Source organism: Hemicordylus capensis, chromosome 6, assembly GCF_027244095.1.
Source record: "Hemicordylus capensis ecotype Gifberg chromosome 6, rHemCap1.1.pri, whole genome shotgun sequence".
Classification (NCBI taxonomy): Eukaryota; Metazoa; Chordata; class Lepidosauria; order Squamata; family Cordylidae; genus Hemicordylus; species Hemicordylus capensis.
Window position 1 is genome coordinate 77867600 of NC_069662.1, and position 20268 is coordinate 77887867.

Sequence of the window (20268 nt, forward strand, 5' to 3'; positions counted from 1 at the left end):
CATGGTGGCATGCAGTGCATCAAGTATCAAAGGGGAGTTAGAATGACAAAGTTGTCAGTCCCCCAATTTGAATCCTGTGTTGAGGTATCCAGTGACCTGCATAGGCACAAACAGATAACACTTGTGCAGGCTACTGGATATGTCTGTGCAGATGCGGGATTCAAACTGGGGGAAATGTGTTATGCTTTCCTGTCTGTGAGTGACCCGCTCTTTCAGCTGGTGCTAATGCAATGCCAATTTCTATGGAGAAAAGAAGTCAAGCGTCAGAAGAGAGCTGGTCTTGTGGGAGCCAGCCTGACTTGTCCCCTGAGCTAAGCAGGGTCCGCCCTGCTTACATATGAATGGGAGACTACATGTGTGAGCTCTGAAAGATATTCCCCTTAGGGGGATGGAGCCGCTCTGGGTAGAGCAGAAGGTTGCAAGTTCCTTCCCTGGCAGCATCTCCAAGATAGGGGTGCTGAGAGAGACTCCTGCCTGCAACTTTGGAGAAGACGCTGCCAGTCTGTGAAGATAATATTGAGTGAGATAGACTGATAGTATATGGCAGCTTCCTCAGTTCCTATGTTCCCACTTGGTTTTAGGGAGAGGAGAGCTGGTCTTGTGGTAGCAAGCATGACTTGTCCCCATAGCTAAGCAGGGTCTGCCCTGGTTGCATCTGAATGGGAGACTTGATGTGTGAGCACTGCAAGATATTCCCCTCGGGATAGAGCTGCTCTGGGAAGAGCAGAAGGTTCCAAGTTCCCTCCCTGGCTTCTCCAAGATAGGGCTGAGAGAGATTCCTGCTTGCAACCTTGGAGAAGCCGCTGCCAGTCTGTGAAGACAATACTGAGCTAGATAGACCATCTGACTCAGTATATGGCAGTTTCCTACGTTCCTATGTTAGAGGTATAGGGTTCTCCAGATGGCAGCTTGGTATTTTTAGCTTTGCAAATATATGCATTGCTGAAATCAAGAAGCATAACACCAAGCCCATGGTATCCCTTAGCTTTCCCTAAGGAAACTGCTGGTTCAAAATTGTATGCATTAAATATGTAATATGATTTATTCTAACATTACATTCTGTCTTTTTCTGTTTCTCAGCACAAGTTGGGCTCAGAAAATTTTCTCTTTTGTACTCTTGTTCGTATTTGTTTTTGGTGAGTTTCCTCCTATATAAAGTTAAGAATAAACTAGGGCCCTTCATTAAAGGTTTTGATGTAAATATGGTGCATTACCGCTAGCCTCCCTTTGTACCATAAAACCTGTAGAGCCTTTCCCTAAAAACATTCTCTTGGAAGTAAGGTTTTCTAAGTTCAGTGAAATGTAATTCCTTTGAAGTATCCTGAGGATTGCAACTTTGATGTTGTGACAAAGAGCATTCATGCTATCTAGCTTTATGAATAAACATATTAGTTACATGCTTTAAAATCATAGGGCAGCAAAGGCACGATGGCTGGGTTGCTGAAGTTTCCATTCTTCCCAAGAAGTGTTAGAACATTCTCACATTTTATTCACCCAAACATTTTAACTAGACTTGTGGTTTTAAGGTTTTAATTTCTGTTTTAATTTGTTTGTTGCTGTAAACAGCCCAGAGACAGAAGTTTGGGGCAGTGTACAAATATAATTAATTAATTAATTTTTCTATCGTATCATATGTCTCAGATATAGACATCCCTGACATATGTATTCATTCCTCGTCCTTAATGCTCCATCCTTCTTCCCCAGGAACTCAGGATAACATATGCTGAGAATTAACAGCCCAAGGTCTCCCAGCTAGCTTCATAGCCCAAGTGGAGATTTGACCCTAGGCTTCCCCAGTACAACCAGCACTCTGAACCACTACACCACACTGGCTCTTGTATTATGTAAAGGGTTAATCTGCTGTGGAGAGAGAAACATGATCCACCTTGGTCAAAATGGAGTTTAATGATCAAAGTATTATTACTATATTTTATAGGTGTAATTTACACGGGACTCCTTGATGGAAGCAAATATGAGATATTTGGGGAGAAATGGAGAGACTTCTCCATTTGTGATCTAATCCAGGTGATTCTTTTCATTACTGAGTTTAATTATTCAACAACCTCTTACCAATATGTCAGAAATTATACACTGTGTTAATATGCCCTGTGCCATTATATTCTGCATTCAGAATTAGTACTGTACGTAGGGGAATCAGGTAGAATGTCTTATTACTGAACTATTTCATATTCAAAACTTCATTGCCAGTTTTTTTCCCCCGGCCACAGAATAAAAAAATCATAAAATGCTGGAGTTGGACAGATGCTGGTGGACAGATCCAGCCCGTTTGAAAACATGTAGTGAAAGAGAGCGCACCAATGCATTAGGCAGATTCTTCCACTATTGAACAGCTCTCAGAGTTGGGAAATTCCTCCTAAAGTCTAGCCTGAATCTGCTTTCTTGTAATTTCAACCCACTGGCTCTAGTTCTGCCCAGGAGCACCAGAGAAGAAATCTGCTCCATCTTCTATGTGACAGTCTTTCAAATATTTGAAGATGGCTTCCATACCTTGCCGTAGTCTTAAACATACCTAGCTCCTCCAACTGTTCCTTAAAGGACTTTGTTTCCAGGCTCATATCCATTTTGTTACCCACCTCAGAACCCGTTCCAGTGTATTGGTGTCCCTGCTCATATACGTTTAATAGCTGCCTGGCATGTGGAAATTAAACCAGTGAAGCTTTTCCTTTTGCTTTATTTCAATGTCAGTAAAGGCTTCAGTTGCTAATTTCTGTACATCAGCCATAACAATAATTAAAGGCACAGGAGCAGGGCCAGTAATCATAGTAAAAAGACACAATCCTAATTTGAGTGGAGCAGGGAGACTAAGTTATTGTTGTTTGCTTGACAAATATTGGGGGAGGATCATTTTCAAGCACTTTCCAAGCATTCAGTGAAGCTTGTGCAGGCCAAGTAATTTTGAGATCAGGTTTATTGGCAGGAACCCCTCTGCAGTAAAGGCATGTTCTTTTGCATACTGCTGCAGCACTTTATCCCCTATTTAATTCTGCATTTTGGGTAAGGACTGAATGTAATAGAGACTATCCCTGAGGCTTTCTCCTGAACATATTTATTCTGGCACAAGCTGCTGGTTCTGATCCTGCATATGAAAGCCATTTAATGCCATACCTTGGATTTCAGTGAATGCACTGGATGCACTCTCTTTGGTCGAAGTGGGGAGAAATGATAAGTGTGTCCTATATGTAGGAGAGGAGAGCTGGTATTGTGGTAGCAAGCATGGATTGTCCTTGTGCTAAGCAGGGTCCACCCTGGTTTGCACTTGAATGGGAGACATGTGTGAGCACGGTAAGATATTCCTCTTAGAGGATGGGGCTGCAACCTTGGAGAAGCCACTGCTAGTCTGTGTAGACAATACTGAGGTAGATGGACCAATGGTCTGACTCAGTATATGGCAACTTCCTATGTTTTTATGTAAATGTAATGATAAGTGCAGAAGTAACTTTTAGTGAGTTCAGCAGGACTCCCTCCTAAAGTATCCACCATAAAGTTCAGAACTGATTAAAATGGACTCCCAGTGGTCTCCCCTCAAACCTGACTTGGTCTTGGGTTTGGTGTTGCAGTCTCCCAGGCTTGTGGTGCTGGGCGACTTCAATGTTCATTTCGGGACCAATTTGTCCAGGGATGCTCAGGAGTTCATAGCAGCCATGATGACTATGGGCCTATCTCTAGTTATCTCAGGACCGACTCATATTGCTGGTCACACGCTTGATCTGGTCTTTCATTCTGATCAGGGTGGTGTTCCGTGCGTGGGGACTCCTGAGATTTCCCCATTGTCATGGACAGACCACCATCTGGTTAAGGTTGGACTCACAATCACGCCTCACCTCCACAGGGGCAGAGGGCCCATTAGGATGATCCGGCCAAGAAGGTTATTGGATCCAATAGAATTACGAAAAGCCTTGGAGGGATTTAGTGTTGGCCCTGCTGGTGACCCTGTTGACACTCTGGTGGAGAGCTGGAATAATAAACTCACCAGGGCAGTGGACATGATCGCTCCTAAGCATCCTCTCCGAGCCACTTTGCAGCTGGCCCCTTGGTATATGTAAGAACTACGGAGGCTGAAGCAACAAGGTAGATGACTAGAGCGCAGGTGGAGAAAGAATTATCTTGAATCCCACAGATTACAACATGGAGCTCATTTGAAGACCTATGCTCAGGCGATACGTGCGGCAAAGAAGCGATTCTTTTCTGCCCTTATTGCATCCGCAAGTTCAAGTCTGGCGAAGTTGTTCAGCATTGTGAGAGGACTAGTATGTTCCCCTCCTCCTTTGAATCAGAATCTGGAACCATCAATTACCCACTGTGACGTGTTTAATGAATTCTTTGTGGAGGAAATCTCTCGTATTCAGGCCGATTTAGACTCAAGTCTCCACAATTACTTCAGTATCTGATGTGGAGGTGTCCAGCAACTCCTCTTGTGTGGTTAGGTTGGATCAGTTCCAGTTTGTGACTCCTGAGGACGTGGACAAGCTGCTTGGAGTGGTGCGGACTACTACCTGTTCTCTTGACCCTTGCCTGACATGGCTTATAATATCTAGCTGGGGAGTTGTTGTAGGAAGCCTGGTAGAGATTATAAATGCTTCTCGAAAGGAGGGCAGGATGCCTCCTTGTCTTAAGGAGACAATTATTAGACCACTTCTAAAGAAGCCTGCCTTGGATCCCTCGGAGTTGGGTAACTATAGGCCTGTCTCCAACCTTCCGTGGTTGGGCAAGGTAATTGAGAGGGTCGTGGCTTCCTAGCTCCAGACAGTCTTGGAGAAAACTAATTATTTAGACCCGTTTCAGACTGGCTTTTGGGCAGGCTATTGGGTGGAGACTGCCTTGATCGGCCTGATGGATGATCTCCAACTGGGAATTGACAGAGGGAGTGTGACTCTTTGGTCCTTTTGGACCTCTCGGCGGCTTTCGATACTATCAATAATAGTATACTTCTGGAGTGTCTGAGGGGGTTGGGGGGCACTGCTCTGCAGTGGTTCTGCTCCTACCTTTTGGGCAGATTCCAGATGGTGTCCCTCAGGAACTGTTGTTCTTCAAAATCTGAACTTTAATATGGTGTCCCGCTGGAGAGATCATCAGGAGATTTGGTGCAGGGTGCTGTCAGTATGCTGATGACACTCAAATCTATTTCTCCATGTCAACTTCATTGGGAGAAGGCATAAGCTCCCTAAATGCCTGCCTGGAGGCGGTGATGGGCTGGATGAGGTAAACTGAGACTTAATCCAGATAAGACGGAGGTACTTATTGTGTGGGGTTGAAAATCGGGAGAGGAGTTTGATCTGCCTGTTCTGGATGGGGTCACACTTCCCCAGAAGGAACAGGTACGCAGTCTGGGGGTGCATCTGGATCCAGGCCTCTCCCTGGTTTCCCAGGTCGAGGTAGTGGCCAGAGGTGCCTTTTATCAGCTTTGGCTGATACACCAGCTGCATCTGTTTCTTGAGATGAACGACCTCAGGACAGTGGTATATATACTTGTAACCTCCAGACTGGACTACTGCAATGCACTCTATGTGGGGCTGCCTTTCTATGTAGTCTGGAAACTACAGCTGGTTCAGAATGCAGCAGCCAGGTTGGTCTCCAGGTCATCTCGGAGAGACCCTATTACTCCTGTATTAAAAGAGCTACACTGGCTGCCAATAAGTTTCTGGGCAAAATACAAGGTGCTGGTTATAACCTATAAAGCCCTAACTGGCTTGAGCCCAGGGTATTTAAGAGAACATCTTCTTTGCCATGAACCCCACCGTCTATTGAGATCATCAGGAGAGGTCCGTCTACAGCTGCCACCGGCTCATTTAGTGGCTACTCGGAGATGGACCTTATCAGTTGCTGCCCCGATGCTTGGTAACGTGCTCCCTGCTGAAATAAGACCTACCCCATCTCTGACAATTTTTAAAAAATCTTTAAAGACATTTTTATTCACCCAGGCGTTTAATTAAATACCGTTTTAATAGTTTTAACTTCATTTTAAAATATTGTTTTATGGTTTTAAATTCTTGTTTTAACTTTTTGTTGTCATTTATTTTAACCAATGTTTTAATTTGTTGTTTATTTGTTTTAACTAATGTTTTAACTTTTTGTTTTTGTTGTAAACCACCCAGAAACGCAAGTTTTGGGTGGTATAAAAGTATGTAAAATAAATAGACAGCAGTACTATAGCACCAGGTGCCACTGAGCTCTAGCTGTGCATAGGACTGTAACCTTAGTGGATTCATAGTTATGAGAAGCTTGCTTACTATTATTAAAATTGCTTATTTTTGTTGAATGATTTGCGCAGTTTGTGCTTGACTTAGTAAAACATTTTCCCCTCCTTCTGTACAGGGAGAAACAAAGGATCTAAGATCCCTAATGTAAGCATATTTTAAAAATATTTTATGTTAATATTGGCCAATTATCTCTGTTCACCCTTATGAAACACAATTTTGGCATACAACAACTGGACGGTGTTTTCTTTCACTTTTCTTCATTTTCCCCCCTAGGAAGGCTAATCGTATTTTAGAAAGAAAGGCACTTGAAATCCCACCTCTGAAGCAACAGGTAGAGACGCTACAATCACAACTTAATGGTCTGAGATCAGGTGTAAAGGGCATCACTCATCTTGCTGTCAGTGAAGTACTAGGAAGATATACCAGCAAAGGCATTGCAACATGGGTAAGAGGAAGTAATGGGGTTTTACAGACAGAGATAAAATCAATTACATGGTGATCATATTACATGGCGAGTGTGGCAAAAGTCAAGTCCTAAGTATTAGTGATGTGCACGGAACTGCACCTCCGCGGTCCGGCACTGGGGAGGGGGGCTCTTTAAGGGGGGGGAGTGTGTACTTACCCCTCCCGCCGCTTTCCACCCTTCAGTGCTCCCGTTTTTTAACGCATTTGGGCGGGCAGGGTACCTCCCTGTTGCCCCTTCCCCCGTTCCTCAGCAAAAAGCTTCAAAAGCCTGACTGCACACGTGCATGCGTGTGCAACGTACGAACAGATGTGACGCACACGCGTAGTCAGGCTTTTGAAGCCTTTTGCCGAGAAACGGGGGAAGGGATGGCAGGGAGGTACCCTGCTGCCCCAAATGCTTTTAAAAAATGGGAGCGCTGGAGGGGGGAAAGCAGTGGGAGGGGTAAGTACACCCTCCCCCGCCCTTAAAGGTCCACACACACACACCACAGCGTTGAACCGGCCCCAGGTCCGGACCGGTCCGGAGGCCTTTAAAATGGGCTCCAGACCGGTCCGTGCACATCCCTACTAAGTATAACACTGAAGAGGCACGCAAGAGTACTGGCCTGATTTGATGCCATAACCAGACTTGTGGGCTTTTCTGCTCCTGTACAAGCAGGAGGGCACACAACAAATCCTTGCCACCTGTGCCACTTGTGTAGGTTGGCCACCCACATTCTAAATGTATGACTGCAGTGCAAGATTCTTGGCAAAGAAGCAGTGCATATTGCTTCCAACCCCAATTCAAGTTTATCATTTGGATTGTTTGCAGGCATGGGGGTGATTCCCCCCCCACCTTTTAGCTGCTTTGCCCATAGCTGTAGGTGTAATAAAATCTGAATTATAAATTGTTCTCATCCACTGACAGAGTGTTGAAAAGGAGCTGAAAAGATTAATGCAAAAGCTGGATGAAGACTATGTTCAAATGCCTGATTATGCTCTCAAATCAGCAGGTATTCGTAGTATTTGTTATTAATCAAACTTGCACTCCGTATTTTGTTATTTTGTTTGAAAGCAGACATTCTTGTTACAGGCATACCTCTATTATCCATGGTTCAGTGTATTTGCAGGTGTCTAATTGACACCTCATTTCATTATCTGTGAATACAAAAGGGTTAAAACCCACATATCTGTGGTTCCTAGAGGGCCAGAAGTGACCATGGAGGTCATTTCTGGCTGCCATATTGTCAGAAGTGGGGGCTCATTCCTGGACGGCTGGACACCCGTGGAGCACATAGGGGATTTTTTTTCCCCCATGGTTCCCCCCCCCCACTTTTGCTCTGTTTTTGCCCCTTTTCCAGCTTCCAGCAACCTAACCTCCCCACCTCATCCCACAGAGTCAATGCCTCGGTATCCACAGTTTCAGCATCCATGGTCCCCCCCTCCCCCGGAACAGAACCCCCATGGATACCTCCACGGATACCGATAGGATAATATCCCCGCAGATATTGTCCTAAATACAGGATAATATTTCCTGTATTTAAACATAGTATATAGCATTATTAGCTATTAAGGTATGTGAGGTTTTGAGCTTTATTAAGTCCGAACAAATACCTTGAAGGCTTCAAGAAACCAGTGCAATACTGCACTAGCTTCAGTCTTTGAACAGTCTTCAAAGGCAGCTCTGTGTTTGCACATTCTAGTAGACAAGCCCTGAATTATGAAAAACTACTGCTGGTCTGAAGCTGGCAGAAAAGGTTGCAGCTTTCCTGTTAGACAGTTGATGGGAAGCATTCCTAGCCTCTGCCATCCCAGTGATGGATTCAGGAACACTCTGAAACTGCAAACCTGAGTGACCTGGGGAAGTTGAGCCCCATATTTCTACATCTTTTCAGTCATATCATCAGTCTCATATGATTAACCACATTAAAGGCCACTGAAAAAGCAAATAGGACCAAGCGAACAATTTCCCCTATTGCTTTTCCAGAACAGATGTCAGCTAGGACCCTAGGCTGTCACAGTACAGGATCCAAAATTGGATGCCAGATTGGCATAGACCTAATCCAATAACTGAATTTTACCTGGGTGCACCTGAAGCTGCAAGGCAGCTAGCTGTTGCTCATCCTTATCAAAAAATTGGAAATTGGCTAGCAGCAAGACAGAAAATCAGAACCAAGAGTTGATGTGTATTAAGGCCTGAGCAACCATGTATTTTAGACTGACTACATCCTGTTTTCCCAAAGGAAGGTGTTGGTAACCCCAGGAAGCAATGGTCCCAGATTTTCTTGACTGTGGCCCTTCAGTAGTTTGGTTCGAAACTTAATTTTAATAATTTGTTTTCATAATTGTTTTATGCTACTGTTTTTATTTCTGTTTTATGCTACTGTTTAATTGTTTCATGTATTTTAATCTATGCTGATTTTTAAATATTGTTTTAAATTTTGTACACCGCCTAGAGATGTACATATCAGGCAGTATAAAAATATGATAAATAAGTAAGATAGGAACATAAGAAGCTGCCTTATACTGAGTCAGACTATTGGTCCATCTAAGCTCAATATTGTCTACTGGCAGCCACTCTCCAAGGTTTCAGGCAGGAGTCTCTCTCAGCCCTACCTGGAGATGCCAGGGAATGAACCTAAACCTTCTGCATACAAGCATGCAGATGCTTTTCCACTGGGCTATGACTCTGTCTCCTAAGGGAATATCTTACAGTGCTCACATGCAGTCATCCATCTAAATGCAAACCCAGGTGGACCTTGCTTAGCAAAGGGGCAATTCATGCTTGCTAACACAAGACCAGCTCTCCTCTCCTACATAGAGATGTAACTTGCAGCTGGATGACCTTTCCCCCCAGAGTGAAGCATCAGAGTCATCCTTGGTGATAGCAACTGCAACTGGTCTATATAAACAAGAAACAAGTAAGCCTCTCATAGCCCAAGGAGCAATTCTTTCAGAATTATTGAACTTTGAACATTGTGCAGTTAAGTGCCATATAATCTGAGACAATATTCTCTGGATATTATGTGACAAATAACACTGTTGTGTGCTAAAATTCATTAAAAGTATCATTGTATAACATTAATTTTAGGTGCCAGCATTGTTCAGTCTAGAACCACTAGGAGCTACCACCATGACGGAGGAAAATATTTCTGGATGTCATTCATCTTGCTCCCTTTTGTAAAGTCTCCAGATGTAATTCTTCAGGTAAAAATAAACCTAAAAAAAGCCTTCACATTTTCTTCAGAATAATTCTAAATTCTTAAAGGTTTCCTTTTCCCATTGTTTTCCCACTGTGTTGTCTTTTTATTTGTTTTTAGTTTTCATTTTTCCAAACCTTTAGTCCAGTCCTTTTAGGTTCTTTTTTAGCAAAATGAAGAAGGACTACTGTACAAGTCCTGTTCCGTAGAAGTCCTGAACATTCCAAGTTGATCTTCAGCTGCCATCTCAGAAAAATGACAGCCAAGCATTGTTTATCGCATATATCTCACAAACCTTTGCTCTGATGGGAAAATATTAAATATGAAAACTGTAGAGCATCAAATTCTCTGTAAGAAGAGAGCAAGGATTTGTGAGTTATAGATAGATAGATAGATTTGGCTGCCATTTTCCCAAGAAGCTCAACTTGGAATGTTCAGGAATTCTAGTAAGTTACTTACAACACTGTCCTGACCATCTGTACAAATGTTCAAACCTTTGGATTTTTATTTTTATTTTATTTTATGCTATTTATCCTAAAATGACTGGGCTACTTTGTCACTGCTTGTACTTCAGGACACTTTTGGAAATCCTTACTAGTAGATGGGAGTGTGTCCTAATTTTTCTGTAAAAGGAATGTGGGAATAATTGCTTAAAGAGTTGTCTCCTGCCTGGTTGGGTCATGAACCTGCCCGGGACTCAAGACTGGCTTTTGGTGTTAAAAATAGAATACATTTGCATGGTAGTCAATGCCATCCTAAATTTGTCATGACTATGTCACATTGAAATTAATTGTATTTAAGTTAGTCATGACAAATTTTCTTTTATTTAAAATATTTCTACCTTGCCCTTCAGTACACTGCTGCTCAAAGCAGCTTACAATACAAACAATAAAAATCAATTCAATAAAACAAAACAGCAATAAAGTTAAAAGGAACATCACAAAGGATAAAACTAAATTAAAATGGAGAACTAATTAAAACTATAAAAATGCCTCTCATTAGAAGAGGGTTTTCAACCTCTTTTTAAAACTCATCAGAGAGGGAGATTAGCAAAGCTCCACTGGAACAGCATTTCAAAGACAGGGACACCACTATTGAAAAGACCCTTCCCTTCATCCCACAACCAGATCTATGACAGTGGCAAGACCAAGAGCAGGGCAAATACAGATGACAGATACCCTGGTCCCAAGCCATCTTGGACTCTAAAGGTTAAAACAAACACTTTGAATTTGGCTCAGGAGCAAAATTGTATCATTGATTTCATTGGTGCTTAGTCATGACTGGCTTAGTCTGAATGGTACCTATAATTTTTTTAAGTGTCTGTTTTGTAATATAGTCAGACTGAATGTCAGTAGTTCATTTCAAATTCAACTGTAGCAGCCAAAATTAAATAATTTAAACCCCATGTGCTTTGGTTGCATTAGACCATGGAATGCCTAAACCATTCAGATTTGTTTTATGCTCTGTTGCAGCCCAATTACTACCCTGGAAACTGCTGGTCTTTCCCTGGAAATCAAGGTGAAACTGTTGTTAAGCTAGCCGAGGAAATCATTCCAAGAGCCGTTACAATAGATCATATACCTAAGACCATCTCCCCCACAGGAGAGATCTCCAGTGCACTCAAAGATTTTGCCATTTATGTGAGCATCATATTACATTTCATTTGGGATTTAAGGAAAGGGTATTTCTTAATTATGTGAAATTATTGTAACCTACAATTTGCTTCTTTACAGGAAAGGAGATAACTAAAACTGGACTTTGATTTCATTGACAATATAAAAATATTGTCTGTAACAGTTTCCAAATAGTTTGTTGTAATTACATTGATTGATTGATTAAGTGCTGTCAAGTCAGTGTCGACTCTTAGTGGCCACATAGATAGATTATCTCCAGGATGATCAACTTGGCCTTTAAGGTCTCTCAGTGGTGCATTCATTGCTGTTGTAATCGAGTCCATCCACCTTGCTACTGGTCGTCCTCTTCTTCTCTTTCCTTCAACTTTTCTCAGCATTATGGACTTATCAAGGGAGCTGGGTCTTCACATAATGTGTCCAAAGTATGATAGTGTGAGCCTGGTCATTTGTGCCTCAAGTGAAAATTCTGGATTGATTTGTTCTATGATCCATTTGTTTGTTTTCCTGGCTGTCCATGGTCTCCTCAAAAGTCTTCTCCAGCACCAAAGTTCAAAAGCGTCAATGTTTTTTCTGTCTAGCTTCTTCAAAGTCCAGCTTTCTCATCCATAGAGTGTCACAGGAAAACCATTGTCTGAATGATTCTAATCTTTGTAGGTGTAGACACATCATGGCATCTAAATATCCTTTCCAGGGCCTTCATTGCAACCCCATCAAGTGCTAGTCTGCAGCATATTTCTTGACTGCTGGATCCTTTACTGTTGACGGTCAATCCTAAAAGGCAGAAGCTTTCCACCACTTCAATGACTTCATTGTCAACTCTGAGGCCGGTTACTGTACCCATTGTCATTATTTTAGTCTTCTTTACATCTAGTCTTAGTCTCATTTTTTCACTGTGCCCCTTGACTTTCATTACTAGAGCTTGCAGATCATCCGCATTCTCTGCTGTCAGAGTGGTGTCATCAGCGTAGTGCAGGTTATTGATGTTTCTTCCTCCAACTTTAAAACCTTGCTCATCTTCTTCCAATCCAGCTTCTCTCAGTATATGTTCAGCATATAAATTGAATAAAGAAGGAGAAACTATACAGCCTTGTCTTTCTCCTTTGCCAGTCTGGCACCAGTCTGTTTTACCATGTTCTGTCTGGACTGTGGCTTCCTGTCCTGTGTATAGGTTTCTCATGAGAACAATAAGATGTTCTGGGATGCTCATTTTCCTAAGGATATTCCACAACTTGATATGGTTGATGCAATCAAAGGCTTTTCTGTAGTCAATAAAACACATATTGACTTCTTTCTGGCATTCTTTGGCTTTCTCAATTATCCAGCGTGCATCAGCAATGGCGTCTCTTTTTCCCCAGCCTTTTCTGAAACCAGTTTGAACATCCGGCTTTTGCCTTTCCACATAGGGCTCTAATCTGCGTTGGATGATCCTGAGCATTATTTTGCTAGCATGTGAAATTAAGGATATTGTGTGATGGTTTGTGCAATCTGTTAAGTCTCCTTTCTTTGGTATGGGTATGTAGACTGACCTCTTCCAATCTGTTGGCCACTGTGTCTTTCTCCAAATTTGCTAGCATAGTTTGGTTAGAGCCTTGACTGATTCTTCTTCTGTTGCCTGCCATATTTCTGTAGCTATTCCATCAATGCCTGTGGCCTTCCGACTTGGTAATGACTAGAGTGTTGATCTAACTTTATCTTCCCATACTAAAGGTTCTTGCAAGTAGGGAATATCTTCTAGAATAGCTTGGATGTTGACGTCCCTGCTGTACAGATTTTCAGTATACTCCTTCCATCTCTGTTTGATCTTCTCTGAATCAGTTACTATCTGATCTGGGTCGAGATCCGTCGATACCCATAAGAATGGGTTCTGCGCCTACGCAGGAGTCACGCGGTAGCCATGCCTGAGCTAGTCGAAGCGCCGAAGCCACGCCCCTATGCTGGGCGTTCTATATAAGGCGTGCCTTTGGCGCAAAGTCCCTCAGTTCTTTTCCGACCGCCTTTGCGTTTGGACCTCGGTCTGCCGCCTCAGTTGTCGGAAAGTTCCTCTCTTCTTCTCAAAAAGTTCATCCTTTATTGACTGATCTCTTGGATTTGACTATGGATTGGAAAGCGACCTTGTTTGGATTTGACTCGGACCGGCTGCTTAATATTTCTTGGCTCTTGACGCGGACTGGGTTACGACGATCCCCAAACTTCGACCTAAGCACAGACTCGACTACAGATTGAAGATGGCGGAGGAGAAAAAATCCTTTAAATGGTGTGAAGGCTGCAGGGCGAAACTCCCATCCAAGGACCTTCATGACCTTTGCTTATTATGCCTCGGTGAGGAGCACAATGTCTCCTCTTGCAAGATCTGCCTTTCCTTCTCGAAACAAACGAGAAAAAACCGAGCGCTAGGCCTCCGGGCAGCTATTTATGACGAGGTTTTAAGCCCTTCCACTCCGGGCACTCCTCGTCCCTCGACATCGGCATCAACTTCAAAATTGCCCCCGAGATCTGGGTCGGCACCTCCAGTAACATCGCAGATGGTCCCCTCAACGAGCCCTTCTGCATATAAATTTCTTAGAACTACTAGCAGTTTTTCTGGCGCTGAGGGCTTTTCTTCCAATGTTGCAGAACCAGATTGTCCAAATCAACTCGACAACACGACTGCACAAGCTTACATCAGCCGTCAAGGCGGGACTGTGTCTCGGAGCCTGTGTGCCCTCAGCATCCAACTATGGCACTGGTGCATTCAACACAATGTTGCCCCGGTAGCGGTACACATCAAGAGCCTGGAAAACGTGTTGGCGGACGACCTCAGTCGAGTCTTCTTGAAGGATCGCCAACACGAATGGGAGCTGCATTCAGAGGGCCTAACCCCGCTTTTCAACCGGTGGATGTCGCCCTCCACAGTAATATTGTGGACCCACCTGTAGATGTGGCTCCCCCCACATATGTGTCCCCAAACGATGAGCTGAAGGCTTACTATAAACAAATGCCGGGCGCTCGAGCTCTATCACCGGCTCCAACCCCGCTGGCCTCGGCTTCGCCATCAACGCCGACTATGGGTCTCCTCACCACGATGTTAAACACCCCGGTCCTTACTTCACATGTGACACCACATTGTCCACCTCCTGCTTTCGAGGTCATCGACGTCGATGCAGAGGATGCTCTTCCATCAGCAACCCGCTCGCTGCTCTCACTATTAGACTCGACATCGAGTAGGCGTACCACCTCGACTTTCAAAGGCTTCTTGTCAACAGATGCAGGGTCATCTCAACCCGTGCCTTTGGACTCTGCAGCGCAGTCTCCCAGACCTCAATCTACAAGCCAAGTATGCTCCCCACTAGCGTGGCACACCTGTGTATAACCCCAGGATCCCATGGGTGTAACATCACCTGGAGAACCGTATGCCTCTGATGATAACAGGACGCAACGACTGCTGCTACGTTCTCTTACGACTACGTCTACTCAAACGTACTGCCCAGAACTGTCTCACCATGCTTCGCAGACACCTTCCGTAAGTACCAGATCTGCCTCTACTCAAACGGATCCCCTCCAACAAATGCCGGTCAATACTGAAGGGACACAGACCACTGCTCCACCTAATGAGAATGAGCCACCACCTTGCTCCCCTTCTGAGCACTATGGGTCGTCCGATTTTGAGTCAGATTCTGATGAGGACAGTAATATTGTGGACCCACCTGTAGATGTGGCTCCCCCCACATATGTGTCCCCAAACGATGAGCTGAAGGCTTACCATAAACAAATTCGTGTGATGGCTGACGCCCTGGGGCTAGACATTCGTTCCCATCTAGCAACAATAGACGATCCAGTTTATAACTTTATGCTCCAATCTCAATCGACTGCTCCTGTGGCACTTCCTATGTTGCCAGTAATAACCAGAGCCGCTAAATGTGCTTGGGAGGTGCTCCACACCAACTTCTAAAAAGCTTGAAAGCCTCTACCGGGTGCAGGATAAGGACAATGAATATTTGTTGAAACACCCAGCGCCCAATTCGCTAGTTATTGACTGCGCAGCTTCTTCCAAGACAGGGAGACGTCATACGGTTCCTCCTGATAAAGAGGGCAGAAAACTAGACCTTCTAGGCAGAAAAGTATACTCGACTTCTTGCCTCTCAATAAAGGTGGCCAACTATGCAGCCTGCACGGCCAAATACACACATGGCCTCTGGGAACTCTTAGAAAAGGACATAGAAACCTTACCTGTTCACGAGTTTCGAGCAAAGTTCCACCAGACCTTAGAGAACAGTGGGGATTTGACTCGCCGCCAGTTAAGCATCGCTAAACACCTAGCGGAGAGTGAATCCAGGGCCATGATGGCAGCTATCACTCTACGTAGATACGCTTGGTTGCGGTCCACTCATCTCCAAATGGACATGAAAGAGAAAATCGAAGGCCTCCCTTTTGATGGCTCGGGCCTTTTTAGCACCACCACCGATGCCACTATGGAACAATTGAAAAAATCCAAATTCACGGCAAAGACTTTCACCACTGCCCCTTCATCTTCCGGGCAGACATCGAGATTCTGGCCCAATTAGGGAAAATACCGGCCTCCCTATCGAGGCCAAGAACGCTGGGACTTTCGGAGACCGTATACCCCGTATCAAAAACGGGCCTACCAGCAAAGACATAAGACAACACATCCCCAGCATTCCAAGGCACAAGACAACCAGAAGCGTCTTTGAGATCTGGGATCGCCCACTGACACCTCCTCTTCTCTCCCCTTCCCAGCCAGCGGGGGTAGGTTCCTCACCATCGACCATTCTGTCCCAGCCATCCATCAGGCTGGCCAGCCATGCCCCCGCATGGCACCATATAACATCAGACAGATGGGTCCTGAAAATTGTGAGCTCCGGCTATGCACTCGAATTCAAGACCATTCCTCGGTTTACGGGGATAAGGGTCACTCCGTCGGACCTCCTGCAGGAAGAGGTGAGGGATCTTCTTCACAAGGGGGCTATAGCCCCGGTGTCGTGGGCAAACAGGCAAGACGGTTTCTACTCCTGTTACTTCCAAATTCCCAAACGGGATGGGGGTATCCGGCCCATCATGGATCTCCGTCGCCTAAACAAATTCATTCGCGTCCGCAAATTCCGTATGATGGCGTTGCAGCACATCCTACCTCTCCTCCAAGGAGAACAGTGGCTTGCAACGCTGGACCTCAAGGACGCTTATTTTCATATAAGTATTCGGCCATGTCATCGAAAGTATCTACGTTTCACCGTCGGGCAGGCAGTGTACCAATACAATGTATTGCCCTTCGGACTGTCCACCGCACCGAGAGTTTTTACGAAATGCATGGCTGTCGTGATTGCGCACCTGCATACCAAAGGGATCGCTATCTATCCATATCTGGACGACTGGCTTATGGCAGCAAAGACCAAAGAAGAGTTACTTTTACAAGTCCGTTATGTGATAGATCTTCTCCACGATCTAGGTATTCAAATCAATTGGGAAAAGTCACATCTACAACCAGTCCCAGTGATCGCCTATATAGGGGCGATTCTGGATACCAGAATACAGAAAGCTTTCCTGCCAGAAGACAGATTCAGGTGTATTCAGGACTTGGTGCAGCTTTTCCAACAGCAACCCACCCAACCAGCCCGTACCATCCAACGCCTGTTAGGACTGATGGCGTCATGCAATGCGGTCATGCACTATGCACGCCTAAAAATGCGGAAGCTTCAACTATGGTTCCTCTCTGTCTTTCGCCCATACAGGGACAGCCAGGAGAGACACTTGATGGTGCCTCCACAAGTACTTCGTTCACTGACATGGACTCGAAGAGACAATCTACTCAGTGGGGTCCCCTTTCAAAATCCCTCACCCACTATCTGGTTGACAACAGATGTGTCTCTACAAGGTTGGGGTGCCCATTGCAATGGCCACAAGATCCAGGGCAGATGGTCCCCTCAACGAGACCTTCTGCATATAAATTTCTTAGAACTACTAGCAGTTTTTCTGGTGCTGAGGGCTTTTCTTCCAATGTTGCAGAACCAGATTGTCCAAATCCAACTCAACAACACGACTGCACAAGCTTACATGAACCGTCAAGGCGGGACTGTGTCTCGGAGCCTGTGTGCCCTCAGCATCCAACTATGGCACTGGTGCATTCAACACAATGTTGCCCCGGTAGCGGTACACATCAAGGGCCTGGAAAACGTGTTGGCGGACGACCTCAGGAGTCTTCTTGAAGGATCACCAACACGAATGGGAGCTGCATTCAGAGGTCCTAACCCCGCTTTTCAACCGGTGGATGTCGCCCTCCATAGATCTCTTTGCTTGCTCCACGAATACAAAATGTTCCCGTTACTGTTCGAGAGCGGGCCACGATGCTCGCTCGCTGGGGGATGCTTTTCAACTGGACTGGTCCAGGGAAACCCCGTACATGTTTTCCCCGCTCCCCCTGGTACCCAGGAGTGGTGGCGCGCCTTCTGTCGCAACCAACCAGCGGGATCCTAATAACACCTCCCTCTGAGTTCAGAGATCTTTTGGAAAACTTGCCTTGTTTTTCCATATCTATTTCCATCCTCAAGGTCTTTACAAATGCCATTGTAGTATTGCTCCTTGTCTCTTCTAATAGCTTTCTGAAATTCCCTGTTAAGTTCCTTCCTGGGGTCTTTATCTTTCTTGACTCTGGCTTCTCTCCTCTTCCTATCAATTTTCACCATCTGTTCTGACATTCATTTTGCTTTCTTGGTCTTTGGCAGTCCCTTTTCACATTCGTCCTTAACAACTTCTTTGATTTCATTTCACAGTTTCTCTGGTTCCCCATCAATGAGGTTCCGAACTTCAAAGCGGTTCCTGATGTTCTCCTTGAAAATGGTGGGAACATTCTCAAGATTATATCATGGAAGCTGAATAGCTTTGTTTTTCCGCTTTAGCTTGACTTGGAACTTGTACATGAGCAGTTCGTGATCAATTCCACAGTCGGCCCCCCAGCCATGTCTTTGTTGTTATAACTGAGCTCTTCCACCTCAGTGCACCAATAATGTAATCAATTTAATTTCTGTGTACTCCATCTGGTGATGTCCATGTGCATAGATGCCACTTTGGTTGTTTGAAGAATGTGTTAGCAATGAAGAGATCATTGGTTTGGCAGAAACTAATAAGTTGTTTTCCTGCTTCATTTCTGTTTCCCAGGCTATATAGGCTGACTGTGTTTTCCTCCTTACCTTTTCCAACTTTGGCATTCCAGTCTCCAACCACCAGCGTCACATCTTGCTTGCATGTTCTGTCAATTTCAGACTGAACTTGAGCATAAAACTCATCAACTTCCTCTTCTTCTGCATCAGTTGTTGGGGCATAGACTTGAAGAACTGTCATGTTAAAGGGCTGTCCACGAAATCTAATTGATGTTAGTCGGTGACTGACCGCATTTTACCCAAGTACTGTCATTGCTATATCCTTCCTATGAAAGCAATGCGGTTCCTTCTGTGGTTTTCATGTCCTGAGTAGTAAACGGTATGATTTCTTGACTGAAAGTGTCCCATTCCAGTCTGTTTTAATTCACTGATGTCCAAGATGTTAATCTGTAGTCGATTCATTTCACTTTTCACTGTGTCAAGCTTTCCTATATTCATGCTTCTTGCGTTCCACGTTCCCATTGTAATTCTGTCTTTGCAGCTTCGGATTTTCTTTTTCCACACGGCAACATCAGCTGTTAGACATCCAAAAGGCTTTAGTCTAACCATGACATAAACACCATCAGTACTCTGAAAGATCCTCAGCTCTTCCTCAGTAGCATTTTGAGTACCATCCAACCTGAGGGGCCCATCATCCGGCACTACATCGACAATCATTCTATTTTGTCCATCCATGTGGTTTTCTTGGTAAAATACAGGAGTGGTTTGCCATTGCCTTCTCCCGCACAGTATGAACTGATGTCTTTGTCGTTGTCACTGAAGTGATGGTCCGCCTTGTGAAGATGCACCTTCCTATATCGCTGCTGCCCAATATAGGTGCCTGCTTGCTTTAGCTGGGCAGCTGGGATGACCTTCGTGCTTTGGGTGACCCTACTGGGAATATACCTCCCGGAGTACTTCACTCATCCTCCTAGGAACATACTTACATAATTACATACTGTAATTTACACACACACATAATTACATACTGTATATAAAAGAAGTGTTTAGCATAAGGCTGTATTTTCAGGGATCCTGAGCATTGCTCTTAATCCACAAATAGTTTATGCTAATCTCCTAAATCTATCAGGAGAAGGGATTTAGAACTGGAATCATTAGAGATGACTGTGGGATAGTCAGCTAGTTTGAAATAGCAAGGATAGGCAGGTGTTTGATTAGGAAATGTGACTCTGTCATTCACATACAAGTACTTAGCACCACTGATCCAAGTGTAGGGTTCATTGTCATCAGAGAACAGAATTTCCTCACTTTTTTGCATCTATGGACCACCTCAGATCCTTAAGTATTATTACTCATAGACACACAAACACACACACTCATTTCATAATGCTCCAGTAAAATTTTTAGAGAGAGAAAGTACTCTCAAGAGTACTCTCAAGAGTACTCTCAAGAAAGATTACTTTCAAGAATTTTATTCTGGCTCAACAGGAAGTAAGTTCACTGCAGCAAAATTTTTCCATAGACTATCATCAGGACTTAGCCCACGAACACCAGCTTAAGAACCCCTGTTGTAGAGGAAAACAGAGGCTCAGCTGTGAATGAGGATGTTTGTATAAGCTGAAATCTCTTGGTAGGCAATATTCAGATGTGAAAAATAAAAAGACTGTCAGGTTTGCAAGGAGGA

The 20268-nt window shown here is 44.3% G+C and overlaps 1 protein-coding gene across 6 annotated transcripts in view; it reads left to right on the forward strand.

The window, feature by feature from the left end:
- Nucleotides 1–20268, forward strand: part of SUN3 (Sad1 and UNC84 domain containing 3) — a 42201-nt gene that overhangs the window by 19556 nt on the left and 2377 nt on the right. For all 6 annotated transcript variants that reach the window (XM_053260254.1, XM_053260255.1, XM_053260252.1 and 3 more), the window contains 7 exons: nt 1081–1136; nt 1937–2025; nt 6334–6362; nt 6492–6663; nt 7591–7675; nt 9754–9869; nt 11335–11502. In XM_053260254.1, coding sequence (XP_053116229.1) covers nt 1081–1136; nt 1937–2025; nt 6334–6362; nt 6492–6663; nt 7591–7675; nt 9754–9869; nt 11335–11502 — 715 coding nt within the window. The remainder of the gene's footprint in view (nt 1–1080; nt 1137–1936; nt 2026–6333; nt 6363–6491; nt 6664–7590; nt 7676–9753; nt 9870–11334; nt 11503–20268) is intronic.